Source organism: Neophocaena asiaeorientalis, unplaced genomic scaffold (genome assembly GCF_003031525.2).
Source record: "Neophocaena asiaeorientalis asiaeorientalis breed wild unplaced genomic scaffold, Neophocaena_asiaeorientalis_V1.1 scaffold653, whole genome shotgun sequence".
Classification (NCBI taxonomy): Eukaryota; Metazoa; Chordata; class Mammalia; order Artiodactyla; family Phocoenidae; genus Neophocaena; species Neophocaena asiaeorientalis.
The window spans coordinates 171,997-190,210 of NW_020174928.1; the positions used below are offsets into that span (position 1 = coordinate 171,997).

General features: G+C 38.1%; 1 protein-coding gene across 4 annotated transcripts in view; it reads left to right on the forward strand.

Annotated features, from left to right (window-relative positions):
• KITLG (KIT ligand) overlaps positions 1 to 18,214 on the forward strand; it is an 88,423-nt gene that overhangs the window by 35,919 nt on the left and 34,290 nt on the right. For all 4 annotated transcript variants that reach the window (XM_024761379.1, XM_024761380.1, XM_024761381.1 and 1 more), the window contains exons 2-3: positions 1,528 to 1,641; positions 12,750 to 12,812. In XM_024761379.1, coding sequence (XP_024617147.1) covers positions 1,528 to 1,641; positions 12,750 to 12,812 — 177 coding nt within the window. The remainder of the gene's footprint in view (positions 1 to 1,527; positions 1,642 to 12,749; positions 12,813 to 18,214) is intronic.

Consider the following 18,214-nt stretch of genomic DNA (forward strand, 5'->3'; position numbering starts at 1 on the left):
ATACATAGATTACAGTGGTAAAACAATAAAAGGGTTTTAGTTTTGTTTCGAAGCCACTATTATCTATGTGGGTAGCATTGTAGTCTTAGAAATTTTAGTAAATGATAATTATAATTTGGTCCAGTGTAATATCTATTTAGCTTTCAGATATTAATTGAAAATAATAATCCAGTTTCATATAATACATGGCTGGTTACATAATAAGTAGGAAAGATTTCTAGCCATGTGCAGATGGGCCTTTGTGTAATTTTAAGATGCCATAGATGAATGTTAACTCTTAAAAGAACTCTCATATTTTAAAATATCTTCACATCTCCATGTTTTGCTCATGCTGTTTATTTTTCCTGGAATACTTGTCCCTTCCCTGTCAACTCTTGCAAACTCTTCTTTTGTCCTCTAAAATCCAGCCAGAGTCACATTTTCTCTCTGGCTTTTCTTGGCATTGTCTTTCTGCCACGAGTTCTCTCCCTTAAGGTCAACTGATTAAGTTTTTCCTCCTCTGAATTCCCAAAGCATTTATCACTGGGGTGTGGGTGTCACTTACTTACCTGCATTTCAAGGGTGTCTTATCACCTTTGTTTCTCTAGTGACTGGCTCAGTCCCTGTCTCATAATACAGGCTCAATAAACCGGTATCAAATTTGAAGCATTACACTCTTTTTTTTTTTTACCTTGGTCACTGATTCTTCCAGCAAATATTTATTAAGAGTTTTTTATATTCAAGGTTCTGCTATGTGTTGTAAAGATACTGAAGAAAAAAATAGATGCCCAGATTTTTAAAAACATAAAATATAGTGTAATAAGAAAAAATAAGCCATGCACAAAGGTAACTATTTTGCATATTTGGAAGAGTTATTTTCAAAGAGAGGTGTCTTGGGGGGCGTGTGAGTGTGGGTTCATGCTAGGATTCAAGAATGTCTTCCCATTGACTAGAAAATATTTTTCCTTATTAAATGGCTAAAAAGCTGTGATTCAAAACAATGATTCTTTTGATGTCTCACAAGTTAGGTTAAATTCTGTCCTATATCTAAATCTCTGTCTCTCCCCCTCACTTTAACTGGCTGTACTATTAGATTATCAGATTGAAGCACTGCTCAGGGTTTTGCTGCTACTTGCCAAACAGTCTACATTTAAAGTAGAGAAAGTTTCTTTTGGTGCCTTCAGGTATGAATTTTATGCATTCCCTAGTTTTTAGAAAACACCTTAAGTGATAAATCCTTCACATGTTGCTACAAGTTCATTCCTAATCGCCTTTGGGGAATTGCCTGTAGAAAGCTTTTGACAAAAGTTAACAATACTGTCATTGAAATGAAAAATCCAAACCATATTTTAACAGAAATTTTTTAAAAATTTGGTCAGCAAAGTTTGAATGCTCAGCATCTAATTGTATTTAAGCCAGTAGCATTAAAAAAAAAAAAAAAGGTAGATTCCCTTTTCCACATTAAGGCAGAAGATGTTAATTGTTAATAGTTTTAGTGACTACGGATTTTCACTGATGATCACCAGCATTTTTTCTGTTTTCATTTAGACTTGGATTATCACTTGCATTTATCTTCAACTGCTCCTATTTAATCCTCTCGTCAAAACTCAAGGGATCTGCAGGAACCGTGTGACTGATGATGTGAAAGACGTTACAAAATTGGTAAGTAAGGAATGCTTTCAATTGCTGTGACTTTTTTTCTGGTACTTTTGGAAAAATATTTCCTTTTTCCTTGCCCCAAATTAGTATTTTTCGAAGACCAGGAGAGAAGTCACTGAGTTATTCTAAAGAGTTTGTAGAGAGCAGCTAGGGAGATATTTAAGGTCATGGAGCATCTTGTTGGTAAAGTTGGCCTGTTGCACCCCACGGAAGTGGTTTTGTTTCTTTGCTGGTCTTTTCATCTCCTTCACAGGCAGTGAAGGATACTGGCGAGTTCTCTGTGTGCTGATGTGCCAGCACTAGCTCGTTCCCCATTATCTCTTAAAAGTGTTTTATTTCCCTTCCACATGCCTTCCTACTCTTCTCTAACGAGCCTAACAAAAGATCTGAGATGGTCTTTCTCCCCTTTCCAACAGCTTGAAGACCCTGTCACATGCGGGTGGGTGTTTGCTCCCTCAGTAAACACAGTTGGAGTCATTTGTTGCCCAAATGTTGACCAGATTCATTTCCCACATCCATCACATTGGAACTCTTCCCTCAGGAAAAGCCGTTTTACACTGGTGCCCCTTGGTCACTGCCGGCTTCGTGCCATGCTTCTCTTAAGATGCAAACCACAGAGATGGAGAGCATGACACAGCATCTGAAATGCCTTCCTCCCAACTCTCACGATCTAGCGGTGATTGTACATGCTCACTTGAGCTACAGTGTGTGCTTTCAGGATGAACAAAGTTTGAGAAGCAGTTTTCTAAGTTCCTGGTTCAAAAGAGCCAAATGGCACTCAGTTATTTGAATATTGTCTAGGGAACAGACATGATGTGAGAATAGGAAAGAAATGAGGATTGTAGTATGTAGAAAGAAAGAAAAGTATATTTTTTGAGATATTTATCTTCCCTATTTTGATATGCATTTCTTGGTTTATATGTTTTATTTTGGGTTCATAGCCAAACTCCAAAACAGAAGTTTAATGTTACGATCTGAGTCTTGCTGGCTTAGTCTCAATGCAGAATTACACACACACACACACACACACACACCCCATGCAGATTTCTTTAGATACTTACAAAGTCCACGTTTAAAAAAATTCTCTGGTGCAGTGCCTGAAGGTATATCACCATGTTTTATTTGAGAAGATGGTGACCAAAGCAATGCAACATTTGCCTACTATATGCCCAGCTAGGTATAAGGATGGGGGTGGGGTGATGAAGAACTTTTTTAAAAACATGTATCGTGATCCTTTCCCTCAAGCTCCACGTTAGTTTGTGAACCAAGAAACTATATTAAAAAGAAAAGGTTTATATTCAAAATTTGGTATCAATAGAAGGCACTCATGAAATGTTTGTTCAATGAAGTAAGGATGTGTACCACTGCAGCATCATAATCACCTGTGGCATTTACGAAAATCTTAGGTGTCTGGGCCCCACTGATTCAGCAGGTCTGAAGGCATCTACATTTAAAGACATTCCTTAAAGGAGGTTTAAGAACCAGTGCTCTAGTGCTCAGTTTAGAGACCAAAGTATTGTGACCTTGATTTAATCTCATTTCTTATTATGAGTAGTTTTATCTATGTTGTTGGATTTATATAAATGTTAGATTAATACGAGTCTCCAAAATATGCTTAAAGTAGGCCACAACTGGGAAATTACAGCTCTCATGGGGCTGCTGGTAGAACCATGGAGCTAAGATGAGCAGGGGAGGTCTGAAGTGGTCCTAGGTGTCCAGTTTCAAATATGTGGGCAAGGAGTCATAGATGGAAGGTGATGGTGTATCTGACCACACGCTGAGCATGTCCAGAATTAAAATGGTATTTAAGAAAAATTACTTATAGTCATTATTTTTTGCTGTGTGAGGAACACTACTTAATGAGCACCACTTCCTGTGAAATGTCAAACCGATATTTTCAAGTGGCATAAGTAGGTATTATAAGCACCTTCCAAGATTTTCCACGCTTGTCTTTGACCATCTGCTTATTTTCAGTCTGTTACCTATCAGTTGATACAGTGAAAAATGGCAGGGAGCATGGAGAAAGAAGTGCCTGGAAAGAGATACTTATTAACACTAAAATATAATTCCTTCCCCCAAGGGCAAATGTAAAAAATCATTAAACTGAAAAAAGTCTTTCTGTCACCCCTTGAGCACCTGACTCAGAGGGGAACTTTTTAATTTCAAGAGTTGATCTAAATGAAATTAGTGTGTTTACTTTGGATTATCGGGGGGAAAAATCAAGTTAGTAACAAAAAAGGACTTAGAAGGTCACTTCTAACTGAATAAAGACCTACTTAATGCCCAGCCAGTATTTCATAGAGTAGGACATTGAAAGATATAAAATAATCCCTGGTCTCAGAGTGTTTATAATCTAGTTTGGGAGCTAACCCATCTCTATGAATATATGAGTGCATATCACTCAGTCTGCAATAACCACACGTAAATGGATACCATTTGAAAGATTTTCTGGTATAGCGTGGGAACCAACCTATGCTAATTTATTGGTTCAAAGAATGGATTTTAGAATCTGGCACACCTGCTCTTTGACCTTAGATAAGTAACTACGTTTCTAAATCTCAGTTCTTACTTACCATTTTGTAGTATAGATTAAATAAGAGAATGTATATATAAATTTTTTACCACAGTTATTATCACATAACCTCTCTGTGCCTCAGTTTCCTCATCAGTGTAATAGATTAACAGTACAATTGACCTTTGAACAACACAGAGGTTAGCAGTGGAACATCCTTCTCACAGCTTGTAGTTGGCCCTCTGTATACAAGCTTCCTCCCTAGCTGTGGTTCTGCATCCGCTGATTCAACCGACCATGGATCATATAGTACTGCCGTACTTAACTGTTAAAAAAAAAAAAATGGGTATGAGTAGACCCATGTAGTTCAAACCCATGTTTTTCAAGGGTCAACTGTACTTAACCTCACAGAGTAACTTTAAAGATTAAATAAGTGAGTAGAACAGTGCTAGGAACATAGCAAGTGCCTGCTAAATACTGTCTGTCAGTAATGGTAGTAGTGGCATTTGTGGGGTCATAGGATACTGGAGTCGGAAGGGAATTTAGAAACAATCTAGACAAAGTACTTCCAAAATAGGAAAACTGAGACCCAAGAGTGGTGAAGCCCAGCTCCTGGTCCCATTACCTGTGCTGTATCTTCTAGGACAGTGGTTTTCAAACTGGCTTCAAGAGTCCACCTAGCCTCTCTGCTTTTATTATTTATGTGTCTGGGTTTCTAAATAAGACTTGGCTTGAAAAAACAATTGAGCTTATGAAAAAATGTTTGCAAGCCACTGCTTTAAATCAGCATTTGTGGGATATCATTTGAGAACCATCCAGTCACAATCTCTTAGGGTACGTGTTAAAAGTACAGCTATCAGGGCCCTGCCTCAGAAATACGGAATCACAGCTTGTGGAGATGAGATGTAGGAACGTTAATGTTTCTGACTAATATGCCAGGTGATAGTTATTTGCATAGAAGTGGCAGGACCGCTTAGGCCATAATACTTACAATATTGGGTTGTTTCCATGTCTGAAAAGAAGCTGTGTTCCCATCCTTAGCCTAAAACTCATAATTTCACTAATTCAAGCAACAACATGAGTGACTTTTGAGTTTTATGGATATAGATAATCACAGCCTCTCTCTAGAGAACAGTGGGGCAAAAAAGCGTCTTCAAGTAGGTCAGGCTTACCGGGGTGTTTGAATACCAGCTCTGCTATTACCCAGCTGTGTGACCTTGGACAAAATAAGTCCCTAGACCTTTCTGGGATTCAACTTCTGGTTTTGAAAATGAGGAACTAGGACATGATCAATACTTAGTTCTTAATCTAGGATTCATAAACTTTGAAATTCTTGCAAATGGAACTCTAAATTATGCCTACGTGTGCCTTATGTGTGTTTCTAAGAAGAGCATGTATAACTTTCATCTGCTTCCCAGAGACGTCTGTGACACCCAAAAAGATAAGAACTACTAAATCCGATAACTTGGGAGACGCTTTTTAGCTCTGAGATTCTTTTATTCCATGGAGATACTTTTTTTAGCTTGTACCTTTTGGAAAGATTCAGTTATGCCTTGACAAAAGGAGGTTATATCGAACAAGAGGATCTGGTTTCTTTGCAGACATAACTTTGGTACATTTTATTTGAGAAAAAGAAAGTGGGTTGAGAGTACCTTTTTGCTTGCTTTTCATAGTAATTTCTTCAGCTGAAATCATTCCTTTGCCCATTCTGCCAGTTCCTCCTTTGCTTTAGGTGGCACCTTGCACTGTGCCCACAAACATTAAGTTTGTTTGCTTGGGGGTGATTCTCATGTCACAGAAGCACACGATTTATGACTTTACTGTCATTTTCTTTTAAATTTCTTATTGGACACTTTTTACTGCCCCTGCAATCCCCATGGTTTTCATTTGAAATCCTTCTGGCATGTTTGCTCAGCATAATAGTTCATCTATTTACAGAACATTTTGCTTTGTTTCCAAAAAATGTTGCAGGACTTGTTTTAAATGGCAAACTCAGACCTACCTAAAGAAAGGGTCAAGTATCTGGGAAAGGGATGAATGAAACTTTAGAAACTTGTATCTGTGGGATGGTTCAGCTGTAGCTTTTAATGATTGTTAAGTGTTAATATAAGGAGGAATCCAAATATTGAAATAGTTCAAATTAATTTTTCCTTTTGTTCTTCCTGCTGTTCCTTTCATTTGTGATATTTTTTTCCTTCATTTGGGGGAATTTAATTGAATATGACTTTGTTGCTTTTTTAAAAACCTTTTTATCTTTAACTATCTGTTGAGTAATTATTTGTCTTCCTCAAAATGTTTAAGGCAGGTTGCTGTCCCAGCCCCATCTTGTAAAGGTGAAATTACTCTGTCTTTTCAAGGTCAGTCTACAAATCAGTAGAGTAGAATTAAAAGTCAAGAATTCGTGGTTTTCCCGGTCTTGAAGTAGGCACTTATTTTAAGTAGATTATATTAATACATGACTCTTAGAGTTTAAAATAATGGAATATTATAAAAATATACTTAGATAACAAATTTCACACTTTGAATGGACAGTTTTGAATGATGCGGAATTTTTATTCTTCTTCAAATACGATGTTCTTTGGATATGATTACCACTGCCTTAAAACGGAAGATTGGAGTCTGAGACTTCCCATTTCTAGGTGAACTCTGAACTTTATTAAGCATATCTTCTCTTTAAAAGCAGAGGTCTCACATAATTTTGTTTGACCCTTGCAGAACAATGGTTTGATAGCTGGAGAGTTTTTAAAGTTTATTTTGATTAGTTTGCAGTATTTAGCATTTAAATTTCTGCTCCTGTGGTCAGTAGAAAATTCTTTTCTCTGTTTTAAGCTAAATTTAGGACTTATAGTATGCAAAGAAACGACAGAAGCATATTAGAAATAATAGTCGTAAAAACTGACAAGTAGCAGGCTATGTTACCAAGCATGTCAATCTTATCATAAAGAAAAAATTGTTCTTCCATTATAAGATAAACCACTTAGGTACAAAATCTCCTGCTCCTTGACTTTTTAAAGTAATCATTATTGTGTGAGTATCCAGGTACCATGCAAATCACTTTGTATGGATTTTCTCTTTTAGTCATCACAACCCTAGGAGGTAATTATTTTTACCAACAGCTTATTGATTAGGAAGCTGAGGCCTGGTGATGTTTAGTTACCTGACAATCCTCACCTGGAAATAGGGAGCCGAATAGAGGTTTGAACCCCTAACTGCCCATCTCTAGAGCATAAGAACCCAGTTCATAATTTATGATGTTTTAACCTAAGATGTCAATATCAACTGCAATTTAAGAATTAGCATTCCATCCTCTTGAATTTTATTTCCTAGGTAGTAGTCATCTTATCTTATGATTAGGAAGCAGTCGTATTATAGAAGTTCAATTAGTACTACTTAATTGGAATCCACATTATAAAGTGTGTCTATGAAATAAACCAAAAATGTTTTTAATCTCTTCTATCTGAAAGGAGAATGAGGGTCATCTAACTTCATTTAGATATTCTTCACTGAGAAAATATGACCCAGAAAAGTCTTTGAGTTGTCATGTTAATTTTTTCTAAATCACTAATTGAGTTGTTATTAAAGGAAAAAAAAGGGTAATTAATTTGGTTAGTTAGATTTTTAGTCAACATTAACAAGGGATGGCTTATAAGGAGAAATAAAAAGACAAAAAGCTGGGAGTTCCCTGGTGGTGCAGTGGTTAAGAACCCGCCTGCCAATGCAGGGGACACGGGTTTGAGACCTGGTCCAGGAAGATCCCACACGCCGCGGAGCAACTAAGCCCGTGCGCCACAACTACTGAGCCTGTGCTCTAGAGCCCATGAGCCACAACTACTGAAGCCCGCGTGCCTCGAGCCCATGCTCCACAGCAAGAGAAGCCACCGCAATGAGAAGCCCCCACACCGCAATGAAGAATAGCCCCTGCTCGCCGCAACTAGAGAAAGCACGCGTGGAGCAATGCAGCCAAATAAATAAATTTTTTTTTTAAAGGCAAAAATCTTTGTCCTGTGTTATTTCTGAAGACTGAACAACCAGCATTACAGTAAGCTGCTGCAGGAGTGAACTGGGATATTTAAAATATAAGCGTAGAAGGTTAGGTTTTTTGCTCTACAGCAGTGATTCGTAAACTTCTCTGGGTCTCCCAGCACTCTGAAAACTGGACTCTTTCCTCCGAAAGGTTCACATATGTGCAACATTTTATGTAGTGTCAAGGGAATCATGAGTTATTACTGCTGCATTTTGATTCTTATCTAGAACTTGGGAGAAACAACTGAGACAAGCATCTCACTAAAGATGTCCAAGAAGCCACTGATTTCATGAGACTTAGAGACCTCAATGATATTTGAATCATGAAATCCAAAGATTTTAGATAAGTGATCTAGAGAGGGAGTTAAATGTTCTGACTTTGAGTTCTTTTTCTCCTGAGTCCAAATACCTGCAGCGTATGGTAGGCAGCCCGTGCCTGGTTGGCTTGCAAAGACTTTTTCTTGGCTGAGTTTCCAGCATTTCTACATGTCATTCTCGTATGCATTTTACCTCCTCATGTCACTGAGTATGGTCAGTCCTTAAGACATCCAAAGAAAGATAGCAAATGGGCCCATCTAGTAGTAGAGTGAGCCCATCACAAAGTGACTTGTTTTTGCAGTTTTATGCATTTAATGATCTGGCACAGTACTTACGTCCTCACACTCCACACCACAAAGTACATTGGACCTTTGGAATAATTGGACCTTTAGTAAATTTTCCACCAGTTAGGTTCTAGTTTATTTTATTTTTTGCCCTGAACATATTTTATGAGAATAGATTGGTTTTTTCAAAATCTGTAGCCTTGGTTATGTATCCATTTCACCCTACCAACAGTATGCGTCCCTGGAATCTAAACCACATCTCTGCTTTTTCAGCATACAGTCTCTGTATAAATATTTAATACATATTCAGTACTTTTCTAATGGTGTTCTAAACTGCCCCCAGTCTCCATTCTCTCCTTGCTCCAATCCATCCCTCCAGACTCACCTTCCTAAATTGACGGTCATGTTCCCTTCCGGCTTAAACACCTGCAGTGTAGCACCACTGCTTAATTCCATGAGAAAGGTAAATCAGACTGAATTTTTCATAGTTATCTACTTCACCCTCTTCATCTTACAGACGAGGAGCAGAGGTTTCACTGGTCCCGCTGGAACTTGTTCCACTGGAACTGGTCGCGCTGAACCTCACTGCCTCCCTCTTGGCCTCCTTGGCCCGACATTTAGGTCCCTCACTAATAATGGCTTTCCCAGGGTATTTCTTACCTCCTACCTGCTAGAGCCTAAATGATCTGTCCCTGGTCTCCCATGTCTTTGTCTTTGCATATAACCCTATACCTAGAATGTCCCACTCCCTTGCAATTAATAATAAATACTCATACTCATTCACACACCATGCTCAAGCACTAAGTATTTTAAACAAGTTATATAATCCTTGTTTAGTCTTAATAAATCCACTAGCTCGATTCTATGATTCCCATTTTACACATGTGGAAATTGAGGCTAAAGAAGATTAAGTAGTTTGCCTAAGATCTCTGAGTTAGCATGTGGCAGGACATGGATCCAACCTGAGCAGTGTGTCCCCAGGACCTGTGCTGTGAGGCCTACGTCAAACTAACTGCCTCAAAGGAACAGCTTATCTTCCTAGTTCTAGGTCAAAGGCTCCCTCTACTCTTATCAAATTTCCACAGAGCTCAATATGCATAAGAGAAACCGAATTTATCACAAGGTTATCTGTGCTTTCTGAATGCTATTTAACATACTATAAATGCTTGGAAAGTAATATAAGAATTCATGAAGCAGCCGTAAAAATATACAACTTGACTTCCTAATTTCTCTTCCCAATGTAATTGGAAACAAACCAATGCAAGCCAAGAAAGTAATAATGCGGAGACTGATCTGTAGATAACTGTGCTGAGGCCAGCGCACAGCACCAAGATTTGTATCCTGACCTCCAGTAGGTACTCCTGATGACTGTGACCTTGGGATGCCAGTTAACCTGCTTTCTTCTGTGAAATAGGCTTAATAACACATATCTCTGGGGTCGTGATAGAGACTGTGTATGAAAACTTAGACTGTAAAGCATTTTTCAAAAATAGTATTACTTTTCAGTTCTACCAGAAATTAAATATCAGTAAATCAGTTTAATGCAGAAATTATTATTATATACCCCCCAAGTGGTAAGGTGTGGAGATTTCAGTGTGCTGGTCAGAGAACTTCTTGTAAGGTTTCTTTGCACCAATTTTTACGTATAGAGTACTAATAAAATTGGCCAGCATATCGCTTACATTTTTTCTGCCCTTTCGGTACATACTCAGATCCTAAGTTATCTGAATACCAGTTCAGTCAATTCTATATTTATTTTCTGATAATGTTAGTTGTGCTTAAGGACGGCTAGATTGTCAAGCAGCTTGTGTTCAGCACACCTGCCACTTCTCGCCATGTTTCTCCATCTGGAATGACTTTCATTTACACGGTTGGTTCATAACAAAACAGAATGTTGCTGCTCGTTCTGATTCCAGCTTTTAGGTCAGCTATGTCTTCCACTGGGGCTTACATAAAATAACAAAGTCCGGTATGCGGGCCTCTCACTGTTGTGGCCCCTCCCGTTGAAGAGCACAGGCTCCGGATGCGCAGGCCCAGCGGCCACGGCCGCCGGGCCCAGCCGCTCGGCGGCATGTGGGATCCTCCCGGACCGGGGCACGAACCCGTGTCCCCTGCATCGGCAGGCGGACTCTCAACCACTGCGCCACCAGGGAAGCCCAGCACTTTACTGTTTTATTGGGGGTGGCATGAGGAGGGTTGATGGTGAGCCTCACAAGTGGAAAATATCTAGGACAAGTGTGCAGAGAGTAGATAGATGAAAATATGTAGTTGAGCTAAGAGGCAAGGGAGGCTCTGCTGTCAGAGGCCTGAGTTCTAGTCCAGACTTAACACGTAGTAATCGTGTGACCTTAGTCAAGTTTCTTGACCTCTTTGAGGCTTAAGTTCTTCATTCATTAAATAGAGATAGTATGTGAAAGGGATTCTGAGGCTTGGATGTGATCATGCAACATAAGCCCTTGATAAGCACAGTGCCAGCACATCATAAATATTTGGTAAGTGTTAGGCTGGAGGCTGAGAAGAGCGGGAGATGGTACCATTGGAAGTAGAATGGTAGCATGCACAGGGGATCATCTACTTCCTTGGCTCCCCTCTGACTGCTTATGCCTTTAACTAGATTCTTTTCTCACCAAATTGTTCTGATTCCAGAAACTATTGGCAAAGCCAAGAAGAAACCATACGGATTGTGTTCTGGGAGACTTGTCAGAGATGACCTAGTCTGGCAAACATGCACAACATCCCAGCTTACTATGGGGAACAGTAATGATTTTAGAGACAGGGTAAAGGGGAAAATGAGTCCACCAAGGCAAGGTAGACCCATTGAGGATATAATAAAGCAAAACCACTTTTTTTACATTGTACATTATTTTAAGACTCAATGGGCTAAGTCAGTTTATACATATTATAAACGGGCCATATGATACAGATGGAAATTTTATCTGTGCTAGAAGGGTGAGATGTAAGAGGTGGTACTATATGTAGAAAAGAAGACAAGTGAATCTAGAACTCTGTAAGTTACCAGGATGTGTGCCTTGGAAGTCAGTTGCCAGTATAGCTCTCAGTGAAGAATATGGATTGATTGGCACATTCACTCATCTCAGCTCATAAATTGACTCTCAGACATGGGTACTTTTATCTCCACTTTACAGATGAGAGAAACCAAAGTACAGTTTAGATTTGTTCCAAATTCCCTGGTTCTAAATCAGGTGCTTGTTCAACTTATGCCACAGTGACTGGTGGAAATGGGTTAGATAGTCTTTGAAAGCCTTTAAAAGAAGCTAGGTAAACACTTGAGGCAGCTCAAATGTTCAGCACCAGCTAAGTGGATTAAGTTATATCACAGAACTGAATCTTTCTAAATTAATTAAGTGATAAGGCATTTGCCACTCATAAGTATCATTGATCTTTTGAAATTTCGCAGACATTTTTTTCTAGGATCAACGTAGAACAGTAGTTCTCCAACTTAAGCGTACATCAGAGTCACCTGGAGGACTTGTTACATGAGATTCAGTAGGTCTGGTGTGGCCCGCGACTGCGTTTCTACAGATTCCCTGGTGATGTTGATATATCACTTGGTAAACCACTTACAAGAAAAGTGTACTGTGTTACTGATCCTTTGGAGGAACAAATAGGAATATAATCCTAGAGGGAAATTCCAAGACCACAGATGGAAATTGAAATTCAAATCATGTTTCCAAAACTCAGTAGATTATACTTAGCCACCCATAGCTGAATTTGGAGGAAAAAAGATTTGTATTATCACTTTATTTCTGGAGAGTGCCTTTGATTGCAAAGGGAAATCAAGAATGAAAAATCACTATATATGTAAATACTGAAATTCAGTAGTAACTAAAAGCATAATAGGTTTGTAGGTGTTTTTCTCCAAACCACTAAAAACAATATGACTGATATGTATGGATTTTCTTACAGCTATTTTTTTCCTTTTTTTTTTTTTTTTTTTTTTTTGGTCTCTGTAGGTGGCAAATCTTCCAAAAGACTATAAGATAACCCTCAAATATGTCCCCGGGATGGACGTTTTGGTATGTAAACTGTACATTTCTGGGTTTCATTTTGGTAGCTGACAAAAGAGATGGGATCATTCATATTGAGATAGGAAATTATCTGCCATTTAGGAGTTTGCTAATTGTCAGAATTTGAAGAAGGTATCTTTGGGATTTGACTTACATATTTTTTTTCCTCAGGCAACTGCTAAACTTTAGTTTTGGATGAGCATTTCAGCACATGTGTCTTACACCCGTACTCTCAAAGTAAATAAGATCACCTTCCTTAGAGCTAGCCACTGATTTCTCTCTTTCCTTCAGTCTTCCCCCAAAAAAGGCTTGAGTGTAAAATTATGTAAATTATTTTCATACCTGAAAAGGTCCTATATAAGTCTCCTATTTAATTTGAGAACACAAATGTTTTATCTCTGAATTTATTTGCAATGTGATTGATTCTTAAAACCTTACAATAAAAATATGTGGCTATGATTATAGGTACTCCTTTATTACTGTAAGCAATTTTGTTTTTCTCATTACATAGTATCAGTATTCATACATAAAGAAATATTTCGAGCATAGGGAATAATGTAATGCCTGTGTACTCATCACATAGCTTGTCAAATGGTACCATTGTGCAGTATTTGCTTCAAATGTATTTTTTAATATTGAATTATGATAAATATAACTAAAGCCCCATATATGCCCCTTTCCTATACCCATTAGTGCTCACTTTGTCTCTTAGGAATAAGTATTCTGAGCTGGAATTTTTCATTCCAATGCATGTTTTCAAGGCTTGACCTGAAGATACGACCCCCTTGGAGCTGTGTTGAGTGCAACAGCCCACAGTAGCCCTGCTCTAATACTTTGATTGCAAACTGTACATCCATTCATAAGATACCAATTTTTTGCATATTTTATGTTAATGCCATTATACTGCATGTATCACTTTGCAACTTATATTTTGCAACATGCCTTTGACGTATAACATGTTTCCATGTTGATTCATTTTAACTACTGTATTGTTCCTTTGAGTTAATTTAAAATCATTTGGGTTACTCTCTGCTCTGCAACTTGACATCTTTCCATAACTTAACAAAAATACTTATTACACATCGACTTTGTGCAAGTTGTCTTAAACTTTGAGTCCTTTCTGTGGACGAGTCCATCAAAATTATTACCAGTTGAAGTATGTTAAGCACGCCACTCAGTGCTGTGTTTAAAACGTCTTTCAAAGACTATAAGGTTGTCATTTCAAGAGAATTCTCTTGAAAGGCGTATTTCTTTCATTAGTTTATGCTAAAATATTTACTATCTACTACGTTCCTTAGAATTCCTTAGAACACGTACCTTCTTGTTGAACAAGTTATCCTCTTTGTTGACCTAGCAAGTCTAGGTCAATGTCTGTCCTATTGAATTAGGAGAGTTCTCTGGAAATAATAATGTAACATTATAGCCGCCTGAAACTTAATTAATCATTTACTTACTCACTCAGCAAGTGTCCGTTTAGGAAACACTATGGAGCTAGCACTTTATGAGACACTTTAAGAAACAAATATACATCAATTAGCCTTATGTTCAAAAACTTTAATAATAATGGGCGGGGGGAGTAGCTGGCCTTTTCATAATGCTTTTCTATTCTCAAAATGATTTCATGTTTTTAATCTCCTTGGATGATCAGAAAAACCCTGCGAGGAAAGCAGGATAGCTACTGTGATTCCTATTTTACAAATGACGCCCTGAGCTTTACAACCCAGAAGCATTTTGCCCAAAGTTAAACAACTAGAAAGTGATAGAGCCACAAAAAGAAACCCTAGGTCATCTGACTCTTAACCCTAAATGTGGGTATCTAAATAATTATAATAGCAAGGAAAAGTGTTCTAAGTGAAGCATCTAAGTAATAAAGATGCACCCTGCTCCTGACTATAGAAGCACTTAGGCCTGGGATTGCCAAGCTCTCTCAAAGAAATCATGCAACTCTTTGAAAAACAATGTTAAACTGAAAATAGCGAAATAGATTATTTTGTGCTGGTATAAATCATAGATTGTGCTAAATCATAGATTTCAGTATCGGTTATTGATAACAAGAGCTAAACTTGTAAAAATAAAGCTGATTCATTGCCACCTATTTTTTTTCCTTGTTTCTGTAATTGAGAAAAGTCCGCTATTATTTGGTCTTGGCACACTGTCCTGGCACAACTGGAGAAACTCTGTTCTTGGCTACCGCCGTTGGCAAGAAAAACAAGCCCGTGCATAGGCCTTCGGGTAGAAATAGGGGGTCTTACGCTTTGTTTTACCTTCATTTTAAAATGTTAGTTTCTGCCAAGACCAGAGGAGTTTCCCAGTGGAGAGGCCCCTGATTATTTGTCAGTGGGAGCCAGTATGGGTACCAGAAAGATTCTCTGGGGCCAGAGCAGTAAAATTCTTCCAGAGGCACTAGGCAGAAGAAAGCAATAGGGTAGAATACACTTTATTTTTTGCTTTTGTTTTAAAAATAAGCTAAATACTCCTGAAAAGGGGAGGTTACTTTTCTAAGGGTCTTTTAAGAAAATTACCCAACAGGTTGTCTCTCACAAATAGCAGGGTGTGATCCACTGGTTGGTATTTAAATCTAACAATAATTACCAATTTTATTGTAAACTCTTTGAAACTATAATACTGTCAGACTGTTAGGATTTCCTTTAAGTTCCTAAACTAAAAAATCCTAAACGTTTCTGACCCTTTCCACTTACTAGTAATGTTATTATAGAAAGAACAAAAACTGAGTTGCTGAATTTGGGCCACACATCTGCTGTCATTCTGACCCCTCTAAAATGATATAAACTATGAGTTGCTTGTGGTATTTGAGTAAAAAAATTCATCCCTTTTTAGTTAAATTACATATTTATCAGTTTTCTTCTAACTTATTTGAAAATACTTTCAAATTTCCAGAAAAGTTGTAAGAATATTTAAAGAACACCCATATACCTTTTAATATAGATTCATCTATTTTTAACATTTTGCCTCATTTGCTTTACTAAATGCTTGCTTTCTGTGTGCACATGTGTTATTTTTCTAAACCCGTTGAGTAAGTTGTATACAAAATGGCTGTTTAACCCCTAAAATACTTCAGTGTGTGTTTCCTAAGGATCTTCTCTTACATAACCACAGTATGGTTGTCCGCTTCAATAAATTTAGCAGTAACTAAAATACTTCAATCTATTGGCTGTATTTCAATTTTGTCAATTTTTTTTTTTGCATTTTTTTCCCTCTAGTACGAGATCTAATCTAGGATCATGATTTGCATTTTAATATCATCCATGATCGGCAGAATAATGGTTCCCCAAAGATGTCTCATGCTGTGACTATATTACCTTCCATGGCAGAAGGGTCTTTGCAGATGTAATTAAGGATTGGGGGATGGGGAGAGTATTCTGGAGTATCCAGGTGGGCCCAGTCTGATCACATGAATCCTTATGAGAGGGAGGCAGGAGTTTAGGGACCAGAGAGAAGATGTTACACTACTGGCTTTGAAGATGAAGGGGCCACAAGCCAAGGAATGCAGGAGATCTCTAAAAGCTAGAAAAGGCGAGGAAAGGGATTCTTCTGTAGAGCCACTAGAAGAAACACAGCCCCTGTGATCACCTGGATTTGAGCCTAGGAAGACCCATTTTGGACTTTGACCTCAAGAGCTATAAAATAATAAATTTGTGCTGTTTTAAGCCCACTAAGTTCATGGAAACTAATGCATCGTGTCTCTTTGATCTTACTTTAAGACTTCCCAGCCTTTCTTTGTCTTTATGACAATGAAATTTTTGAGTTATACAGCCCTCCCCTTTCGATAAAATATTTCTCTTTGAAACAATTGATGTTTTTTAATGATTATATTCAGAATAAGCATTCCAAGCCGTGATGCTACATTAAGTGATGACGTGTCCTCAGGTTATCACATCCAAAGGCACACAATGTCCATCTTCTCTTGCTGCATGTTTTGATCTCCTGGTTCAGGTGTTCCACCATTTCTGTGTATTTACTCATTAACAACTAAGAAGCAATCTTTGGGGAGACACTTGAAGACCATGTACAGTTCTTCATCAAAATTTCTCTCGTGGATTTAGCATCTATTGATGATTTTTACCTGAACCAGTCTTTACTGTCTTGTCAGTTTTTAATCATTATTCTTTTAAAAACAAGGTTAAACAAATAAGCCATTGGCCATACATAATGTTATTCTAACAATATGCCTCCCAGCCATCTTCCCTCTGTAGCACCCTTCCTGCACAATTTTACTATCTCAACTGTCCCCACCTTCTTTTGCCTGGTTTGCTCCCTCTGGGATCTTCTCATCTCCCTCGCCATTCCAGGATTTATTAGGTGAGGTTTCAACTCTTCTTTAGAAGACAGGTGGTTCTCCTTTAAACAAAACAAATACACCTGATCATTTTACCCCTCCTCTTCATAAGCTTTGAATGGTTGTTCTTAGGAAAAGGAGCTCCTTAAACAAGGCCTCCAAGGTTCTCGTGGTCTGGCACCTTTCCAAATTCTTGTTCAGTCCCTCAACCTCACATGTTCCTTGCTGCCACTGTTCCTTTCCTGCATGCCTTTCTCTGTACCTAGAGTGCTGGTCAATCCTTTCGTTTAGGTAACTCCTGAATCTTTCATTTTCTTTTTTTTTTTTCCTTCTATGGTTTTCTTTTTTAATTGAAGTATAGTTGATTTACAACGTTGTGCCAATCTCTGCTGTACAGCAAAGTGACTCAGTTATACACATATAGACATTCTTTTTTTTCATATTCTTTTCCATTCCATGGTTTATCCCAGGAGACTGGATATAGTTCCCTGTGCTATACAGTAGGACATTATTGTTTATCCGTTCTAAATGTAATAGTTTGCATCTACCAACCCCAAATTCCTTCCCCCCCTCCCCCTTGGCAACCACAAGTCTGATCTCTATGTCTGTGAGTCTGTTTCTGTTTTCTAGATAGGTTCATTTGTGCCATATTTTAGATGCCACATATAAGGATATCATATGGTATTTGTCTTTCTCTTTCTGACTTAATCACTTAGTGTGATAATCTCTAGCTGTATCCATGTTGCTGCAAATGGCATTATTTCATTCCTTTTTCTGGCTGAGTAATATTCCATTGTATATATGTACCACTTCTTCTTCATCTATTCATCTGTCGATGGACATTTAGGTTGTTTCCATGTCTTGGCTATTGTAAATAGTGCTGCTCTAAACATAGGGGTGCATGTATCTTTTTGACTTGTAGTTTTGTCCGGGTATATGCCTAGGAGTGGGATTGCTGGATCCTATGGTAGCTCTATTTTTAGTTTTCTGAGGAACCTCCATGCTGTTCTCCTTAGAGGCTGCACCAACTTACACTCCCACCAAGAGTGTAAGAGGGTTCCCTTTTCTCCACACCCTCTCCAGCATTTATTTGTCTGACTCTTTCATTTTCAAT